Source organism: Colossoma macropomum, unplaced genomic scaffold, assembly GCF_904425465.1.
Source record: "Colossoma macropomum unplaced genomic scaffold, Colossoma_macropomum, whole genome shotgun sequence".
In the NCBI taxonomy this organism is placed as follows: domain Eukaryota; kingdom Metazoa; phylum Chordata; class Actinopteri; order Characiformes; family Serrasalmidae; genus Colossoma; species Colossoma macropomum.
In genome coordinates this window covers 9,811,575-9,830,550 of record NW_023494784.1, presented here as the reverse complement: position 1 = coordinate 9,830,550, position 18,976 = coordinate 9,811,575, and the positions used below count along the sequence as shown (strand labels likewise).

The 18,976-nt window shown below is 40.5% G+C and overlaps 1 protein-coding gene across 1 annotated transcript in view; it reads right to left on the bottom strand.

Moving 5' to 3' along the window:
* Positions 1 to 18,976, bottom strand: part of ttn.2 (titin, tandem duplicate 2) — a 180,173-nt gene that overhangs the window by 9,315 nt on the left and 151,882 nt on the right. The window contains exons 200-228 of the mRNA XM_036572840.1: positions 18,327 to 18,914; positions 17,935 to 18,237; positions 17,249 to 17,833; positions 16,851 to 17,150; positions 16,467 to 16,769; positions 16,017 to 16,322; positions 14,149 to 15,915; positions 13,760 to 14,053; positions 13,165 to 13,443; positions 12,779 to 13,078; positions 10,610 to 12,676; positions 10,222 to 10,524; positions 9,643 to 9,948; positions 9,261 to 9,551; positions 8,849 to 9,148; positions 8,459 to 8,764; positions 8,032 to 8,334; positions 6,091 to 6,372; positions 5,405 to 5,998; positions 4,595 to 4,885; positions 4,199 to 4,498; positions 3,790 to 4,092; positions 3,374 to 3,676; positions 2,700 to 3,284; positions 2,296 to 2,601; positions 1,906 to 2,205; positions 1,226 to 1,801; positions 822 to 1,127; positions 103 to 696 (exon numbers count right to left, since the gene is read on the bottom strand). Coding sequence (XP_036428733.1) covers positions 103 to 696; positions 822 to 1,127; positions 1,226 to 1,801; positions 1,906 to 2,205; positions 2,296 to 2,601; positions 2,700 to 3,284; positions 3,374 to 3,676; positions 3,790 to 4,092; positions 4,199 to 4,498; positions 4,595 to 4,885; positions 5,405 to 5,998; positions 6,091 to 6,372; positions 8,032 to 8,334; positions 8,459 to 8,764; positions 8,849 to 9,148; positions 9,261 to 9,551; positions 9,643 to 9,948; positions 10,222 to 10,524; positions 10,610 to 12,676; positions 12,779 to 13,078; positions 13,165 to 13,443; positions 13,760 to 14,053; positions 14,149 to 15,915; positions 16,017 to 16,322; positions 16,467 to 16,769; positions 16,851 to 17,150; positions 17,249 to 17,833; positions 17,935 to 18,237; positions 18,327 to 18,914 — 13,641 coding nt within the window. The remainder of the gene's footprint in view (positions 1 to 102; positions 697 to 821; positions 1,128 to 1,225; positions 1,802 to 1,905; positions 2,206 to 2,295; positions 2,602 to 2,699; positions 3,285 to 3,373; positions 3,677 to 3,789; positions 4,093 to 4,198; positions 4,499 to 4,594; positions 4,886 to 5,404; positions 5,999 to 6,090; positions 6,373 to 8,031; positions 8,335 to 8,458; positions 8,765 to 8,848; positions 9,149 to 9,260; positions 9,552 to 9,642; positions 9,949 to 10,221; positions 10,525 to 10,609; positions 12,677 to 12,778; positions 13,079 to 13,164; positions 13,444 to 13,759; positions 14,054 to 14,148; positions 15,916 to 16,016; positions 16,323 to 16,466; positions 16,770 to 16,850; positions 17,151 to 17,248; positions 17,834 to 17,934; positions 18,238 to 18,326; positions 18,915 to 18,976) is intronic.

Below are 18,976 nucleotides of genomic sequence, written 5' to 3'. Positions count from 1 at the left end.
TGTTCAATGACTATAGTGTGCTGTCAAATGTCATAGAAAGTGATATTATCAAGACACATATCTAGTTATTTGAAGAAAGAATAACAAAAACAGCAAACATACCTTCAACATCAAGGGTTACAGTTGTAGAAATTGATCCTTGTTGATTAGTGGCTCTAATTTGGTAAACAGCCACATCATTCTCATCAGCATTACTGATGACAAGTTGGTGGTAGCCTCCTTTGAATTCCTGGATCTTGATTTTCTCTCCATCTGGTAAAATTTCTTTGCCACCCTTGTACCATTTAACCACTGGCTTGGGATGACCAAGAACCTTAGTGACAAATGTTGCATTAGCTTTATATTTGACACACATGTCTCTCAGTTCCTCTTTGAAGGATGGGGCACGAGGTGCTGTGTCTGACTTTGGAACGACTGGTTCTGAAATCTCACTCCAGTCACTCTCGCCGCCAATGTTTTCACATTTGACACGGAATTCATACTCAAAGCCTTCAATCAAGCCTTTAACTGTATAATGTGTTTCATGGATTTCCTCGGTTGTAACAGCAATCCATTTGTTTTGTTTCTTCTCTCTCTTTTCAAGGAAGTAATTCTTAATCTTGGCACCTCCATCGCTGGTTGGGGGTTTCCATGTGACAACACAAGAATCCTCTGTGACAGAAGTAACAACTGGCTGCTGTGGGATTCCAGGTTTTTCTGTAAAATATTAAAAGAACAAAATATTTTCCAACTATAAACATTGCTCATTGTTTTTGGTACTTGCTTATCATAGCATATATACTCTAATATAACAGAAATTTCCAATAGTCTATAGCATTTACCATATGGACTCTTGATGATGAGAACAGCAGGAATCTCCAAGGACTCGCTAATGCCATATTGATTCTGCGCAGAAACACGGAAGTAATATCCAGCACTCTCAATTAGGTTTGGAATGCGGCAGGTGTTTCCTGAGATAGATGATGACACAAGATGCCATTGCTCGCCCTCTTTTGCCTCACGTTTTTCTACAATGTAGTTTGTGATCATTGATCCACCATCATCCTTAGGTGGTTTCCAACTAATGATTACAGAGTTCTTCAAAAGAGCTTCAACAACAATTGGTCCTTCAGGAATCAAAGGTTTATCTGGAATGAGAGTAATGCCATTTAACATTAATACAAAACATGCCTGAAGTGTCCCCATTTAGCAATTTACATTTGAACATAATTTAGTTTAAACTTACCTTGGATTTCAACACGAAGCACTGTCTCGATTGTGCCAAATTTGTTGCTCATCTGCACTTTGTACCTGCCAGCATTTGTCTTGCGCTGCACATTTCTGACAACCAGATGAGTATAATTTTCAGTGTTTTCAATAATAACATTCTCTGATGGATTCAACGGTTTCTTGCCATAGAACCACATGATTTGTGGGATAGGACGTCCAATGTAGACAACGTGAAGGCGTAGACTTGTTCCACAGCCTGCATAGTATTTCTCCTTCAGTGGGAAGCCAGGATGGAATTGAGGTGCAGCCTGCAAAAGAAGCTTCCCGCTGCTTTCAGTTTCACCTGCCTCATTAATAGCTCTGCAAATGTACAGGCCCTCATCTTCTTGTTCATCAGTTAACACTGTTAGAGAATGGTTTCGGCCATCAGAACTCATCTTGTATTTACGACTCTGGATCAGTTCCTTTCCATATCTATACCACTTGATTTCAGGAAGAGGCCTTCCAACAATCTGACATGTCAATGTTCCAGATTCCCCTAGTTTAGTGGTAGTATCTTTCATCTCTTCCTTCAGACTTGGAGCCTCTCCAACTGTAAAAGAGACCAAATGTCAGTAACACTGCTTGATCCCATTTCTGTATATATATGTACCACAAACTGTCAAATAAAATGTATAAACCATCTCATCAACATACCACTCAATTTGGTTTTGATGCCCATAGCAGTTCTACGGGGTCTGCTCAGTCCAGTTTCATTTTCAGCAAACACTCTAAATTCATATTCTGTTGCCTCCATGAGACCACCCATGGTGAACTGTCTGTCTTTTGAACGCTCCTTGTTGCATTTTTTCCAGGCACTTTCACCTGCTTGTCTGAATTCAATCCAATATCCCAGAATTTCTTTGCCACCATCAGATTCAGGACGCAGCCAGTGAATGGTGATGCAATCCTTGGTAACGGAGATGATGTCAATGTCACCTGGTTGACTTGGTTTATCTGTTAAAGTGAGAAAATATTTTACATAAGAATGTAGACTCTTTACAAAAACGTATAATTGCTTTTAATGGCTGAGCACATATTACTCACCAAATGGATCCTTGCATACAACTGCTTCAGATACAGGTCCAGGCTCACTTTGACCAATGTCATTCTGAGCAATCACACGGAACTGATATTCTGCATCAGGAATGAGACCAGTGAGGGTATACATTGTTGTGGTGATGTGAGTCTTGTTGTGACGCACCCACTTCTCGGTGGAAAGCTCTCTTCTCTCAATGTAGTATCCAGTGACACGAGATCCACCATCATCCTTTGGTCTTGACCAGGATAGACCAACTGTGGTCTTTGTGACATCCATAATTTCTGGAGGGAAGCTGGGAGGCTCTGGGGGACCTTTATGAGTAAGAGAACAAAAACAACAGCAATCATTTATAAGCCACAACTGTGATAATTGTAATTATGACAAGTAATTTAAATATGAATGTACTTACAGAGAGCAGTCTTTGGTATAACAGATTCATCTGATTTTAGAGATCTACTAATTCCAAACTGGTTCTCTGCTGACACCCTGAAGTGGTACTCAATATTTTCCTTTAATCCTTTGACCACTAGTGATGTGTCAACCACACGAGAGTCCACAGTGTACCAGGCTGCCTTTGGTACCTCACGTCTCTCCACAATGTAACCAAGGATATCAGAGCCACCATCTTCTGAAGGTGGTCTCCAGCTGACTCTTACAGAACGAGCTTGAATATCATCAAATTCTAATGGGCCCTCAGGTGGATCTGGGCGTCCAATGACTTTAACCTTGATGTATACTGCTTTCTTTCCACATTTATTCTCCAACACAAGATCATAGGTGCCAGTGTCATCTCTATGGGCTTCCTTGATCACCAGCTCTGTGCGCTCCTCACTGGTGGCAATCATAGCTCTGTGAGAAATATCCCGGCCTTCCTTTGTCCACTTACAGGTTGGATATGGTTTTCCCTTAATTGGCACAGACAGTCTGATGACTCCACCTTGTCTGACAATATAACCCTCCTGGTACTTCTTATCCAGCTCATAATCAGGATATTCTGAAACAGCATTGCATTATGTTAAAGCACTCATGCACAGCAAAGTATGTAGATCAGAATTAGAATGTGATGATGTTTATCATTCTTACCAAGCATTTCGGTGACCTTGACCACTCCTGGAATCTCAGCTGGTTCTCCAGCTCCACCAGCATTGCATGCCATCACACGGAATCTATACTCAGCACCCTGTGGCATATGTGTCAATGTGTATTCACAAATCTTAGTTGGTGTTGTGTTGCATTTGGTCCATTCAACCTGGTCAACCTTCTGCATCTCAATCAGGTAACCAGTAACAATGGCTCCTCCCTCTTCCTCTGGGGGAGACCATGCCAGTGATACAGATGTCCTGGTGGTATCTGTGACTCTTGGGTTCAATGGTATGCCAGGAGGTTCTGTTTGAGTAGAAACAGGAAATGTTTAAAATGAACTCATTGTCATTTTCAAATGTTTGTTTCTTAAAAAAGTTCATATGCTCCAACAGTGAATAACTGTTTTTTTTACATACCGATGGGATCCATTGCAATCACAGGTTTAGAGCTCAAACTTGGTTTGCCAGTGCCTCTAGAGTTGATAGCTGTCACTCTGTATTCATATTCATGACCTTCAACAAGTCCTGTAGATCGATATCTTGTCATTGTCACTGGATTCTTATTGATGCGCAGCCATCTATCAGATCCAGCTTCTTTACGCTCAATGATGTAGCCAGCCACTGAAGAGCCACCATCATCTTCTGGTGGTCTCCAAGTAAGTGTCATGCCCTCATGAGACACATCAAATATTTCAGGCATGCTTGGTGCACTAGGTACAGCTGTAAAGGAACAGCAGGATTAATTATTAATTAGAATGTTAATAAATGCTTCTCTATTACATTCACAACATATTAGATGATCTGAAATGTTATATTAAGCGCTTACTCTTGACACTCTTGCACTCAACAACTTCAGACTGAAGGAATGCACCAATGCCGAATCGATTTGTTGCAGCCACACGGAACACATATTCTGTTCCTTCAGTTAATCTAGTAAATTTGAATGTTGGTCTTGTGACAGACTCAGAGATAGGCAGCCATCCAGGGCGATGAGCATCACGTTGCTCAACAACATAACCACTGATATTGGCACCTCCATCCTTCTCTGGTGGTTCCCAGCTACATGTAACAGATGTAGCATCCACTTCTAAAATTCTCATAGGCCCAATAGGAATGCCAGGTTTATCTAAAAAGAAGATGCATTTGGTCACTTTCAGTTATACTTGAAACAAAGTCTCCGTAGTGATAAAGAAATGGTAGAATCAAGAGAAAAATCTCTCACCAAGAATGATAACTTTAATGGTCTCTGTAGCTATTCCTGTGATATTCTTTACTTCAAGAGTGTAGTCCCCAGTGTCATCTATTGTGGTTTCACGAACTGTCAGTTTAGTGTACTTAGCAGTTGTCTCAATCTTGATACGGTCAAGTGTGTCCTTCATCTTAATGCCACCAACGAACCATGAGCAGGTTGGAGCAGGCCTTCCTTTAATGGGAATGTTGAGCACAATTGGCTTGCCAGCAGGGATATTGACAATCTTTTGAGGAATGCCAAGGAGGTCAATACTTGGCTTATCTGTAGAAAGAACAATGACATTTATAGACCATGTTTGTACATAACCTACACTCTTACAAGTGATGGCTTTTCAGGGGTTCCTTAGTAAAGAAAATGGTTCTATATAGAACCATGAACACACAAAGAACCCTCTTTTTTGCATCATTTAAGTGTTCTTCAGATTGATGGAGCATGTGTTTTATGTGGTTCTACATATCTTTTTTGAAACGATGTTACGATGTCAAGCTTGTAACAATAGAAGAATGCTTTGTAGTGCTACATAGAATCCTTTACAAAAAAGTTCTATATAGAACAATCTACAGTACATTCTCCATCAATCTGAAGAACCTTTTCACAATGCACAGAACCCTTTAATCATGCAGAGGGTTTGAGTCTTCATGGTTCGATATAGAACCATTTTCGTTACTAAAGAACCCTTGATGAACCATCTTTTTAAAGAGTGTACAATATGCAATTATTTGCTTTTTGCTGAACACTTTAAAGTTGTTCAGCAAAAAGCTGCCTGAAGAAGTGTCCTACCTTTCTGTTCCCGAATAGTTACAGGTGTCATCAGGTCTCTGGGCTCACTGAGACCTCTGCTGTTCTCAGCTCTGATTCTGAACAAATATTGCTCATTCTCATTCAGAGAAGCTATGGTGTGCTGTGAAACTGCTGCCCTCACAGTTGCAACATTCATCCATCGGTCAGTACCCGTCTTGCAGGCTTCAATAACATATCCAGTAAGTCTACTGCCACCATCATAAAGTGGTTTCTGCCATCCAAGAACCACAGTGGATTTTGTAATATCAATGACGTGCAAATCTTGAGGAACAGATGGAACTTCACATACTAGTACCGAATCACTGATTTCACAAGGTTCTCCAATGCCATATATGTTTTCAGGCAATACTCTGAAGAAATATCGAGTTCCTTCCTCTAAGCCAGTGATTCTGTAGAGTGTCTTCTTGCATTCAGTTGTCACTGTTTTGTAAGATTTCATTGAAGCTTCCCGCTTTTCAATTATGTAGTTGCTGATCGGAGCCCCTCCATCAATCGTGGGTACATCCCATGTAATGACAACAGATTCTTTTGTGTAATCCTTGACGTTGACTGCACCACAGGGTCCAGGAGTATCTATAATACAGATTAGTAATGTATTTTAAATGTTAAGTTCACAATATTAGTCAAACTGAAAACATTTTGCAGACACATATATAATATCTTACCATATATCTTTACGAGAATGGTAGCTGTCTTCTTGCCAGATGGATTTTCAGCTTCAATTGTATATTTTCCAGCATCATAACGGTGCACCTTCTCCACTGTCAAAGCTGTAGTGCTTTCTGTTGTTTCAATGTATCCACGGGACTGGAGGTCAATGCCAGTCTTTCTCCAGGTAATAACTGGTGGTGGTCTTCCAAGTACAGTTGCATTCAGATATAAAGTGCTGCCAGCTCTCAGGCAAACAGTTTTCTTCAAATCTTCAGGTAACTCAATATCAGGAATTTCTGTGAAGAATGCATTTTAATAGATTTCAGTTTTGCAGGTAATTAAGGGTTAGCTTCCTGGTCACAGATTAAGCCACATCTTAGAAAAAAATTGCCTGACACTAAAGATTCTCCAAAAACCTGATTATGCTTAGTGTGATCCCAAAGAAACAGCTTAGCATCTTAAAACTAACACTCATACAGTCATGTGAAAGAGTTTTTCAGCATATTTGAACAATCTTCATTTAAACAATGTTGATAGAAAAAGGTGATATAATTTAATGTGATGCCTAAAACTACATTTTTGTCATCTTTTATATAATTGAAATAAACAGAAATGCAATTTCCTTATGTTGAAAAAGTAAGTACACCCCTATATATCACTTCTTCAAATGTGTCAAATTGAAAACATACGCACCCAATCAGATGATAATGATTAGAACACCATTCGAGAATATCTTTGAGAGCCTGTCTTATTTAAACCTAAGATATCTGGTCTGGTTTTCTCTTTGTTATCAGAGATTGGGTTTTATAATCTACAGATAAAAAGAGCTCTCTGTGGCCTTCAGACAGAAAACTGTAGATGCCTATGAGTCTGGGAGCGGGTTTGAAAAGTGTTTCCAAAATATTAGAAATCAATCCTTCCACTGCTTAGAAGATTGTCTACATGTTAAGAAGATTTAAACTCACTGCCAACATGTCTAAGCCAGGCTGCCACAGCAAACTCAATCCAAAAGCAGATCGTAAGATGCTAAAGAAGTCTTTAAGAATCCAAAAAATTAATCACAGGATCTGCAGGTAGCTTTTGCCACTGTGGATATCAAAATGCATGCATCTGCTATTATAATGAAACTGCACAAATACTACATGGGAGGGGCGCCAGGAGGAAGTATTTATTGTCTTAAAAGAACATCAGAGCAAGAGTATAGTTTGCTACTCAATATCTAAGTAAAGACCAGAACTTGCCTGAACAATGTGCTATGGACAGGCGAGTCAAAGATAGAGTTGTTTGGGCACAGTACCAGAAGGCATGTTTGGCAAAAACCAAAAATTGCATTTGATCAGAAGAACTTCCTACCAACTGTAAAGCATGATGGTGGAAATGTTATGGTCTGGGGCTGATTTGCTTGTAAAGAAGTTGAAGCTAAAGAGTAGACATTCCAACAGAATAATGATCCCAAACAACACTAGTACAAGTAAATCCACCAAAAAGGAAGAAATGGAGGGTTGTGAAATTGCCTAGTCAAAGCCCATATCTGAATCCCATTGAAATGCTTTAAGGGGATGTGAAATGGGCTGTACATTCAAGAAGCATTGCACAGTTTAAATAATTCTCCATGAAAGAGTGGGCAAAAATTTCTCCCAACAGATGCCAGAAACTAGTGGACAGTTAGAGGAAGTGATAAAGCTGCCAAAAGCAGCAACACCAGTTACTGAAGCCGGGGTGTACTTACTTTTTCAACGGAAAAATAATGTTAGTTAATTTATTTTTAAATAAATTATTGCAAAGTCAAATTTCCTTTGTTTTTATTGTTTTATTACATAACATTTATCTATATATACTTTTAGCAGATGATCAAATACTGATATGCCCGCGTATGAAAAAAAGAAACATTTCATGTGGTTTGCTTATTTTTTCACATGATAAAAAATACAATATGCCAGATGTGTAAAACTTACCAACTCTTTCTGATGGTGCAGTCTCCACACTGCCTTCACTGAATTCTCCAGTGCCCATTGCATTCACTGCAGCCACTCTGAAACTATACTTTTTGTTGCTTGTCAGACCAGCTGCAGTGTACTCAGTAGTGGTCAGGATCTTCTGAGTGGCTCTATACCATTGTTCCATTCCTTCCTCCAGAATCTCAATGACATAACCACTGACATCTGAGCCACCATCATACATAGGTCTGGTCCATGTCATAGTGATGCTGTGTTTGGTAGAATCTGTTATACGAGGAGTGGACGGAGGAGCTGGAGTATCTGCCATAAGAAAACAACAGTTATATCACTGTAATAAGAAGTCAGAATAAGTGTCTAATAAGAATGTTTATAACAAGTAAATGTGATTGACACCATGATGTTTAGACAGAAAACAATCACTTACATGTTGGGTCCCTGCAGAGAACATATTGAGAAGCTTCACTTGGTAAGCTAGTGCCAGCTGTGTTGACAGCTGCAACACGGAACTGGTATTCACTTCCTTCTAACAGGCCGGTGATCTTGAGTCTTGTGTCATAGATGGTGTATGTTTTGTTCACTCTTGTCCATCTCACACTGCTCTTCTCACGTTTATCCACAAGGTAGTTCTTGATTTCATTTCCACCATCACTCTCTGGCTTCAGCCATTCAATAATAACATGTTGCTTTCCGACAGCAACAATTTCTGGTGCCCCAGGAGGTGTTGGAACAGCTATGATACACATAAAAACATTATTAATCATGTATTTGTTCCTGAAGCTTATCTGCAAATCACTGAAATATGAACAGTACTTACTATATGCATTTCTTGCAACAACTGGCTCAGACTCCAGTGGTACACCAGGTCCATATTTGTTCACACCTCTGACACGGAAGATATATTCATTGTTCTTGATTAGTTTTGTACTGACGCATGACAAAGTTTTGCATTCAGTTTCCATGACAACCCAGTTGAGTCGACTGGTCTCACGCCTGTCAACAATATAGTGAGTGACAGCATCTCCTCCATCCTCAAGTGGTATCTTCCAAGAAACTGTGCATTTTTCTTCTGTGACTCTGCTGATTGTGATTGTACCCTCTGGAGGCCCAGGTGTATCTGTAAAGCAGAGATAATAGAAGAGTTTGATAAGATGTTCCAAACCTATAAAATGCTTGCCTGAGTGAGATATATTTTACTTTAGCAATTCAATGAGTCCTCATATTCTTACCAAGAACTTTAACAATAACAGCGGCTGTCTTGGTTCCACTTGCATTCTTAACAGTCAAAATATATTTTCCAGTATCATTCCTGTCACAAGACTTGATGATTGCCATAGCTCTTGTGCTGGTGTATGTCAGCGAGTACTTGTCACCAGGCTCCAGCTCCTTCTCACCCTTGGACCAGAATACCTTGGGTTCAGGTTTACCCCCAACTGCAGCATCAAGGACAAGGTCTGATCCAGCCCTAATAGTGACTGTCTCACCCACAAGTTTGCTGTCTAATTCAGCCTTTGGTGGTGCTGAAAGAGATAAATAATGAATATTAGAGCAACAGCTATTTTTTTCTTAAAGTGAATATATTTTTTAACATTTGTCAGGATAATATCTTACTGTATTCATCCTTGCACGTGATAGGTCCTGTTGATTCAGATGGCATACTGTGAACTCCTGCACCATTTCTGGCAATAACACGGAATTCATACACTGCCCCCTCCTCGAGTGATGTTACAGTGAAGAAGTTGTCTGTGATAGTAGTGTAGTTGCACTTCAACCAGCGAGATTCATCATCATCGGTGGACGCTTTGCGTTCAACTACATATCCCACAATCTTGCTGCCACCATCATTGAATGGCACAGACCACTTAATAGAAACTGAAGATCTTGAGATGTCATAAACCTCTGGCTTGCCTGGAGGGTCTAAATAAAAAAGATACTCTGTAAGTAATGTAACAAACACTTTAGCATATTTCTACCTAATCTGTCTGCAGGGTCAAATACCACAAACAATAATTTAGTCACTGGATAAGAACAGGAACCCCATTGACCCAAAATACAGTATAATAGAAGCCAATGGGCAAGTGCTGAAGTGGCAGATACAAATTAGATTGAAAACACTGGAGTATTCTTTTAATTAGCACAGTAATTAGGACAAAAAAGCACATAAAACAGTTAAATTAACCCAATACTTACCAACTGGATTCAAAGCCAGCACTGGTCTTGAGGCTTCACTGGCTTTGCTCAGACCAGCAATGTTCATTGCATATACTCTGAACTGATACTCAAGTCCTTCAATAAGATTGGAGACTTTGTAGTGACACTCGAGGCATGGGATCTTGTTTTCCCGTACCCATAAAATGGTGTTGCGCTCTTTCTTTTCAATCCAATATCCAGTCACCTGGCTTCCACCATCATGATATGGTACATCCCATTTAATAGAAATGGCATTAGCAGACACTGACACCACATCTGGGCGGGTTGGTGGACTTGGTGGAACTGGAAAATATACATAATTGTCATTATTTACAGACTATTTCAATAACATATTTGACAGAAAAATATTAAAATTAATTGTACTTACTAAATGGATGCTCAGCAACAATGGCTTGGGATTCAATGGGCTTGCTGACTCCAAACTTGTTCTCTGCACAGACACGGAAAGTGTACTCCATGTATTTTGTTAAGTGCGTCACTTTGATGGTTGTCCGTTTCACACTTGAGTTCACAACTTGCCATGAGGTTTGACCAGATTCGCGTTTCTCAACTATATAATTAGTGATGTCTGTTCCACCATCATCTGTAGGCTCAGCCCATGTCAACACACAAGACTCTGATGTGATTCCTGAAACTTCAACTGGTCCTGTTGGTGGGTTAGGTCTTCCAAAAACAGTAACTGTTACAGTAAATGTCTTGGCACCAGCAGCATTTTCCAAAATGAGGTAATATTTTCCACTGTCACCTCTCTTGGCATCCTTTACTAACAGGGTGGTTCTGTCTTTGGATGTCTTGATGGACACTCTATCTGTTTCCTTGAGTTTCATCTCCTCAAGCTTCCATGTTACTTTAGGAGCTGGTCTGCCACTAATGGGAATATCAATGGCAAAGGAATTGCCAGTCTTACAGGTAATAAGCTGTTTGTTGATGCTACTAAGGTCTGCAGTTGGCTCAATGCGAGGTTCTTTGATGATGACAGAAGAGAGAGCATCTCTTGGATAACTGATTCCAGTGTCATTCTGGGCCTTCACCCGGAATTCATACTCTGTGTTCTCAACTAAGCCCTCAAGGACCATCTTCAAAGACTTAGTCTGACCACCAACAACCCAGTGATCGGAGCCTTTCTTTCTGGTCTCAACAATATATCCTGTGATGCGGCTTCCACCATCATGTTCAGGTTTCAACCATACCAAGGTGGCTGTTGAAGATGTTGTATCAATAACATCCAGTCTCTTGGGTGGTGCAGGCTCCTCAGTGGCAATAATAGGCTCTGACATTTCATAAGGCTCACCCTGTCCATACTGATTTTCAGCGATGACTCTGAATAAGTATGGTACACCAGCAGAAAGCTTGGTTACTCTGAGAATTTGGCGAGTACACTTGAGACTGACCTCTTGCCAACTCAGGTGACTTGCTTCACGTTTTTCAACAATGTAGTGATGGATACGGGCACCACCGTCATTAATTGGAGCATCCCACATTAGAGTCAGAGCTCCTCTTGTCACATCCTTGAATGAGAGTGGACCAGGTGGTCCAGGTGTATCCAGCACTTTCACTGTTAATGTAATGGATTTACGACCACTGTTGTTCTCAAGAGAGAGTGTGTATTTGCCAGAATCATATCTGGTACAATTTTCAATTGTCAATGTGCTGAATGTATCTGTAGTATTAATATCTACCATTACACCAAGTTCTCCATCTGCCTTTGTCCATGTAGCCAGGGGAGCAGGTTTTCCACGGAAAGGAATATGCAGAGTAACTGTTCCACCATTCTTGACAATATGTGTCTGTTTAAAGTCTGCATCAATGTCAATCTCTGGTGATGTCAGTCTGTCTACTGCTTGCACTGCATTTGGAATCTCAGATGTCTCTCCTTTCCCAGCACCATTGACAGCACAAACACGGAATTTGTACTCCTCACCTGGTTCCAAATCTGTAACTGTGTACTTCGTATGTATACAAGTTTGAGTGTTAACTCTGTGCCATTCCTCAAGGCTCGCCTTGCACATCTCAATGATGTAACCAATGATCTGCATACCACCATCAAAGACTGGTTTGGTCCATTCCAGAGTAACGGACGTCTTTGTTGAATCAATGACTTTTACCACTGTTGGTGCACTAGGTGGGCTTGTAGGTTCTCTGCACTTAAATAGTCTGGAGGTGCCACTTGGAGGACCAACACCAGCTCCGTTTTCAGCCATAACACGGAACTCATATTCATTTCCTTCAGTTAAGTGTGTAACTCTGTGCCTCAGCTCAGTGATTGGCCTCTTTGCTGAAACTTTTATCCATCGTAAGCTCTTCTTCTCTCTTCTTTCAAGGATGTAGTGCTTGATCTCATTTCCACCATCAAATCTAGGTCTTGTCCAGCATAAAGTAATACTGTCTCCTGTCACATGAGTGCAGTCAGGTGTTCCTGGAGCATCTGGTACAGCTGTAAAACAGTAAAACCGCATTTTTGAAAACAGATTTCTTGGAACAGACAATTGGAATACACAGTAGTACACAATTAGGTAAGATAGTAAATGTTACTTACTGTACTGCATTTTAGCAACAATTGGATCTGATTCCAATGGTTTGCCAACACCAAACTTGTTAACAGCAGAAACACGGAATTGATACTCATTGCCCTTAATCAAATTGGTGGCATTGAAAGAGCAGGCCTCACACTGGGATGTAACAAGTGCCCAAGTAATTCGAGAGGTTTCACGCTTCTCAATCACATAATGAGTGATAGCTGCACAGCCATCATTTTCTGGGGGACTCCACCAAAGGGTTGCCTTCTCAGCAGAGATATTTGTAAAGCGAAGTGGGCCCTCAGGTGGTCCAGGAGTATCTGAATCAAAGGACAAAGAATCAGCTTTGAAGTAAATTTTAAATTTCAAACACAGACTAATTATGTATTTAGAAATTCTAACAAACCTTGCACTCTGACAAGAACATCCTCTTTCTTTGTTCCAGAGCTATTCTTGGCTTCAACAGTGTAGATTCCACGATTGTCACGATCAGCATCTCTAATGAACAGTGAGCTTGATCCAATCATGGTTGTGATATCAACAAGCATTTTGTCAAGTTCTTTTCCATCCTTATACCATATAACTTGAGGTACGGGACGACCACTAATAGTGCAACTCAGTTTGATGTTTTCTCCAGCCTTGATTGTCAGAGTCTTTTCAGCACTGAACTGAATCTCAGGAATTACTGCAAGAAAAGAACATAGGACAATGGTCTATCTCAATTTTATGGTCCAATTTTATCCTCAAAGGGCCAGGTTTTCACTCCAAACAAGCTGGAGAACACCTGGTTCCACTTGTTTAATCATTTGGTCTTAGTCTTTAAACATTTCATCAGGTGATCTCCTGCTTTGTTGAAATGAAAACCTACTGCCGCATTGGCCCTTTGTGAATAAGATTTGACTTCCCTGGTCTATTTAAATATGTGCATACTGTGCCGAACATATAGACTAATATATGTAAAGCTTTATGTACCCTATTTGTGTTCTAAATAAAGTACATACCACTTTCATCCTTGGTCATTATGTAGCCAGATGACTGTGAAGGTGGACTGACAGTTCCAACAGCATTCCTGGCAATTACCCTGAATTCAAAGCGGTCACCACAAGCAAGGCCTGTCACTGTGAACTGGCATTCACTGATATCAATAAAATTGCATCTCAGCCAGCGTGCTCTTCCTTGGCGTCTCTCAACACTGTATGCCACAATCTTACTGCCTCCATCACGTTTAGGTGGTTCCCACTGAAGTGTGACGGAATCTCTTGTAACATCAATGCAGTTAGGCGTGCCAGGAGGGTCTAAATAATGAAATAGATTATAATTAGTTTATTTCTTTTGATATTTACTTGTGTATTGGTGTGAATAGAATGTGTGAATGAAAAATGAAACTCACCAACAGGAGAAATAGCAAGTTTGTGCTTGCTTTGCTCACTGACTGGACTCATTCCGGCATTGTTCTGAGCATACACTCTGAATGAATACTCCAGGCCTTCAATGAGACCAATTACTCTGTACTCTCTTCCAGATATAACATTAGAATTCACTTTGGTCCACAGAAGGCTATTCCTGTCTTTCTTCTCAAGATGATATCCAGTAACTGGAGAGCCACCATCAAAGCTGGGGGCATCCCATGACACAGTCATGCCATCACTTGTTACATTAAATACAACAGGCTTTCCTGGGGGGCCTGGTGGCTTATACTGGTGTTGGGCAACAACATCTGATGAGGTGAGCGGTTCGCTTACTCCATATTTGTTCTCTGCACGCACTCTGAATTGGTACTCAGTCCCCTTAACCAGGTTAGGTATCTTAAATGTGGTCCTTACCACACTTGAACAAACGATTTTCCAGGCTGCCTGAGAGGTTTCTCGTTTTTCCACACTGTAGCAAGTGATTTCTCCCCCACCATCTTCCTGTGGCTCACGCCATGAGATAATGATGCTCTGGGCTTTGATTTCATCAAATTGGATGGGGCCTACTGGTGCAGAGGGTGCCCCAAGAGTGATAACCCTGATGTCAAAGAAGTTCTTGACAAGTCTGTTGTCAAGGACCAAAGTGTATTTGCCTGCATTCTCCTTTCTTGCATTTCTCACAATCATAGTAGCTTTGTTCTCTGTTTGTCTGAAACGAACCTGTTCACTTTCCTTCAGTGGAACATCGTCTTTCATCCACTGAACAGTTGGTTTGGGTTTACCCTTGTATGGTAATTCAATATTTATATTTTGTCCAATACGGACACTTAATTCACCATTGGGATAGTCTATAAGGTTAGCCTCTGGTGGGATAAGGAAGTCCTTCACAGTAATGGGTCCAATTTGAGAGAAGTCACTGCGACCCTTCTCATTCTTGGCATATACTTTGAAGAAAACTTCAGAGTTTTCCTTAAGATGCGTTACTTCAAACTTGCAGCGTCTGCATGTACCACCAAGGGTCCATGTCTCCTCGTCTTTGGCTTTCTTTTCAATGATATACTCAGAAATATGGCTGCCACCATCATGGTCAGGCTTTGTCCACGCTAAAGTTACTGATGTATTAGATGAATCTTCCATGACAAGGTTCTTTACAGGACCAGGAGTCTCAGTTGCTCTAACAGGTTCTGTGGTCTCACAAGTGTCACCAACGCCATTTTCATTTTGGGCAGATACACGGAAGAAATAAGCAATCTCTTCAGACAGGCCTTCAACCTTGTATGATGTGTTGGCACATTCTGTTGTCATTATGGAGTAAGCCTTCAGTTTAGCATCCTTCTTTTCAACTATATAATTGGTAATAGGAGAGCCACCATCAATATGGGGAGGTTCCCAGCTCAGAGTGAGTTTACCACGCGTGACATTTTTCACTACCAACTTACTGCAAGCAGAAGGTGAGTCTAACACCTTCACAGATATAGTAACTGTCTTTGGCTCGCCAACTCCATTTTCAATTTCTAGAAGATATTTGCCTGAATCATCCCGAGTGACCTTTGGAATGATAAGTGTTGTTGAATATTCTGTATTATTAATAGTATATTTTGCATCGCCACCAATATTTCTGTCTCCCCTTCTCCATGTCACATTTGGTGCAGGTCTGCCTTTGAGAGGTATTATGATCTCCACATCCCTTCCCGCCTTTGCTGTATACTGAGTTGACATTGAAATATCAAGATCAATATCAGCCTCCTCTGTTGAAATGAAAAAGAAATATTTTGTTTAGATTCTTAACCAAGCATGGAAGTACTCTGACACATTACGTATATGTTTTAGACACAAGAGCAACACAAACCTAGAATATCTTTGGCTTGCACTGGTTGAATCATTTCAATTGGACGCCCAACTCCAGCACAGTTAACAGCAGATACACGGAAAAAGTAGTACACCCCTGGTTTCAGATGTGACACCACATACTCAGTGGTTCTTACTTCACCCTTAGAGCTAATAGTAACCCATTCTTTTTCATCAGCCTTCATTTGCTCAACTACATAGCTTGTGATTTCACTGCCGCCATCGTAGACAGGCTTCACCCATCCAAGGGTAATTGATGTCTTGGTTGAGTCAACAACTTTAAGTTTTGTTGGCTCGCTTGGTGGGTCTGAAATGACAATTAAGCATATATATTTTACACAACCAAATTCTAATACATGATATAGGAAATAAGAAAGAAAAATGAACATTATGCAGAAGTAACTAAGAATTTCATTAATCATTTCTCAAACACAAAAACAGATTATCTTACCGATGGGATCATATGCTTTATAGAAGATGGATGCATCAGAGTATTGACCTGCTCCAGCTTTGTTAATTGCACACACACGATACTGATATTCATTCCCCTCTGTGAGATTGCTAACTTTCTGCCTAGTATCACGAATTGGATCTTTGATGACCTTGAACCACTGAAGACTCTTCTTTTCTCGTTTCTCCAAATAATATCCATCAATATCACTGCCTCCATCCATGCTTGGCCTTTCCCATATCACAGTCATTGTTGATCTGGTAATCATGGTAACTTGAGGTTTGGAGGGTCGGCTGGGAGGTACTGCAAAAATAGATTTTATGGTTAATTCAGAAGACAAAAATATCAACACAGTTAAAAAATGGTGAGTGAAAATATCTTTACCAAAGAAGTTCTGTGCAATGACAGGCTCAGATTCTAAAGGATCTCCAATTCCATATTTGTTCACTCCACGAACACGGAAGATGTACTCATTGCCTTTGATCAGCCTTGGAACAGAGACAATGCAGTCCTCCAGTTTCTCAGAGATTATGGACCACATGATTCTGCTACTTTCACGTTTCTCCACAATGTAATGGGTGACCATTGCACCACCCTCATCAGCTGGAGGATCCCACATGATTGTAATAGTGTCTGCAGTGATTTTCTTGAACTGAATCTCTCCTGCAGGGGGACCTGGTTTGTCTAAAGGAGACAAATTATTCATGTCAATATATGATACACAAAACATATAATTCTTTCAACAAAAGTGAAGTCTTCTGTGAATGGCTCATCATTCATACCTTGGATAAGGACTCTGATGGCAGCATATGCTGAGCCCAAAGAATTCTTTATCTTGAGTTCATATGTTCCAGTGTTCAAACGTGTGGCATCCTTGATCAAGATACTTGCAGAATCAGTGGTGCTCGAAATCATGGTCTGAGCTCCAGATTCAAGCTCTTTTCCATCTTTAAACCATTCAATTGTTGGTTGAGGTTTAGCAATGATACCAACTTTAAGTTGAACTGTTGCTCCTGCTTTGTACTTAACAACATCATGATATTCCTGAGGAAGTTCAATCTCAGGGGCACCGAATGTGTCCACACAGGTTACTGGTCCAACAGTAGCTGAAGGGTTACTGACAGAACCAACTGCATTCTTTGCCAAGACTCTAAATTCATAAGTTTCATCTTGAGTCAGACCTGATATGGTGAACTTGGTGTCAGAAACCTTTGTCAAGTTAGCTTTTGACCATTTTCCTTTTGGACCATCTTTCTTCTCAATTATGTACCCAGTCACCTTGCTTCCGCCATCATATGAGGGTTTCTGCCAGGCAAGGCTGATGGAATTCTTTGTGACATCGGTGACACGGATATCAGTTGGAGGTTCTGGAAAAAAATATATAATGAATAATATCAGTACTACAGCTACAGGTGGTTGGTCGTTTTCTACCAGAAAATATATTGGACATAGTTGAACATATTCTTACCACAGGCATCAATTGCCAGCACAGCTTCTGAGATCTTGCTTACTGGACCAATGCCAGCTGCATTTTCTGCTGCAACCTTGAACTCATAGATCAGGCCAGGACTGATGTTTGTCACTTTGAAATGCGTAGCACGAATGACGGTTTTGTTCACCTTTATCCACAGTATGCTGTTTTTGTCCTTCATTTGAAGGTGGTATCCAAATACATGGCTTCCACCATCAGAAGAGGGTTCTTTCCAGTTAACAGTAATACTTTCTCTAGTGACAGCAGATACCCATGGTGTTGAAGGTGCCTCAGGAATTGCTGAAACAAAGTGCAACAGATTTTTGTTGATATATGTCATTTAGTCTAACCAAAATGTCCAATCCTTATGCAGAAAAAATGTTACTTACTATATGGGAGACTGACTGTGACAGGTGGAGAATCAATATGGTCACTGATACCAAAGCGATTTTCTGCCTTGATTCTGAATTGATACTCAATTCCAGTAGTCAGTTTCATAATCTTGATTGTGCATCTTGCAACTGCAGATGAAACTTCAACCCAGTTTGCAGTAGTTGTTTCACGTTTTAGAACAATGTAGTTGGTGATTGGGCTACCGCCATCATATGTAGGAGGGAGCCATTTCAGACTTACACTGTCCTCTGTGACATCATACATCTCAACCGGGCCAACAGGTGGACTTGGTCTATCCAGAACTACAATATTTAAGAAGGACCTGGTGGTTCCACTTGAGTTGGAGGCTGTAATGTCATATCTGCCTGCATCATGAGCAACACTCTCACGCAGAGTGATGACAAGACACTCAGGAGTTACTTCAGAGTTGAACCTCATGGTTGATCTCAGAACATGATCATCCTTTGACAAAGAAACCTTTGGTAGTGGTTTACCAGTAAGAGGGATCTCAACCTTGAGATTTGAACCAGCCTTTACATAGACAGTATTGTGCTGGAAGTCCTTCATGTTAATCTCAGGTGCCTCTGTTAATGCAGAAAACACAAACATCAATTAAATAATCAATGTATTAACTGTCATACAAGAG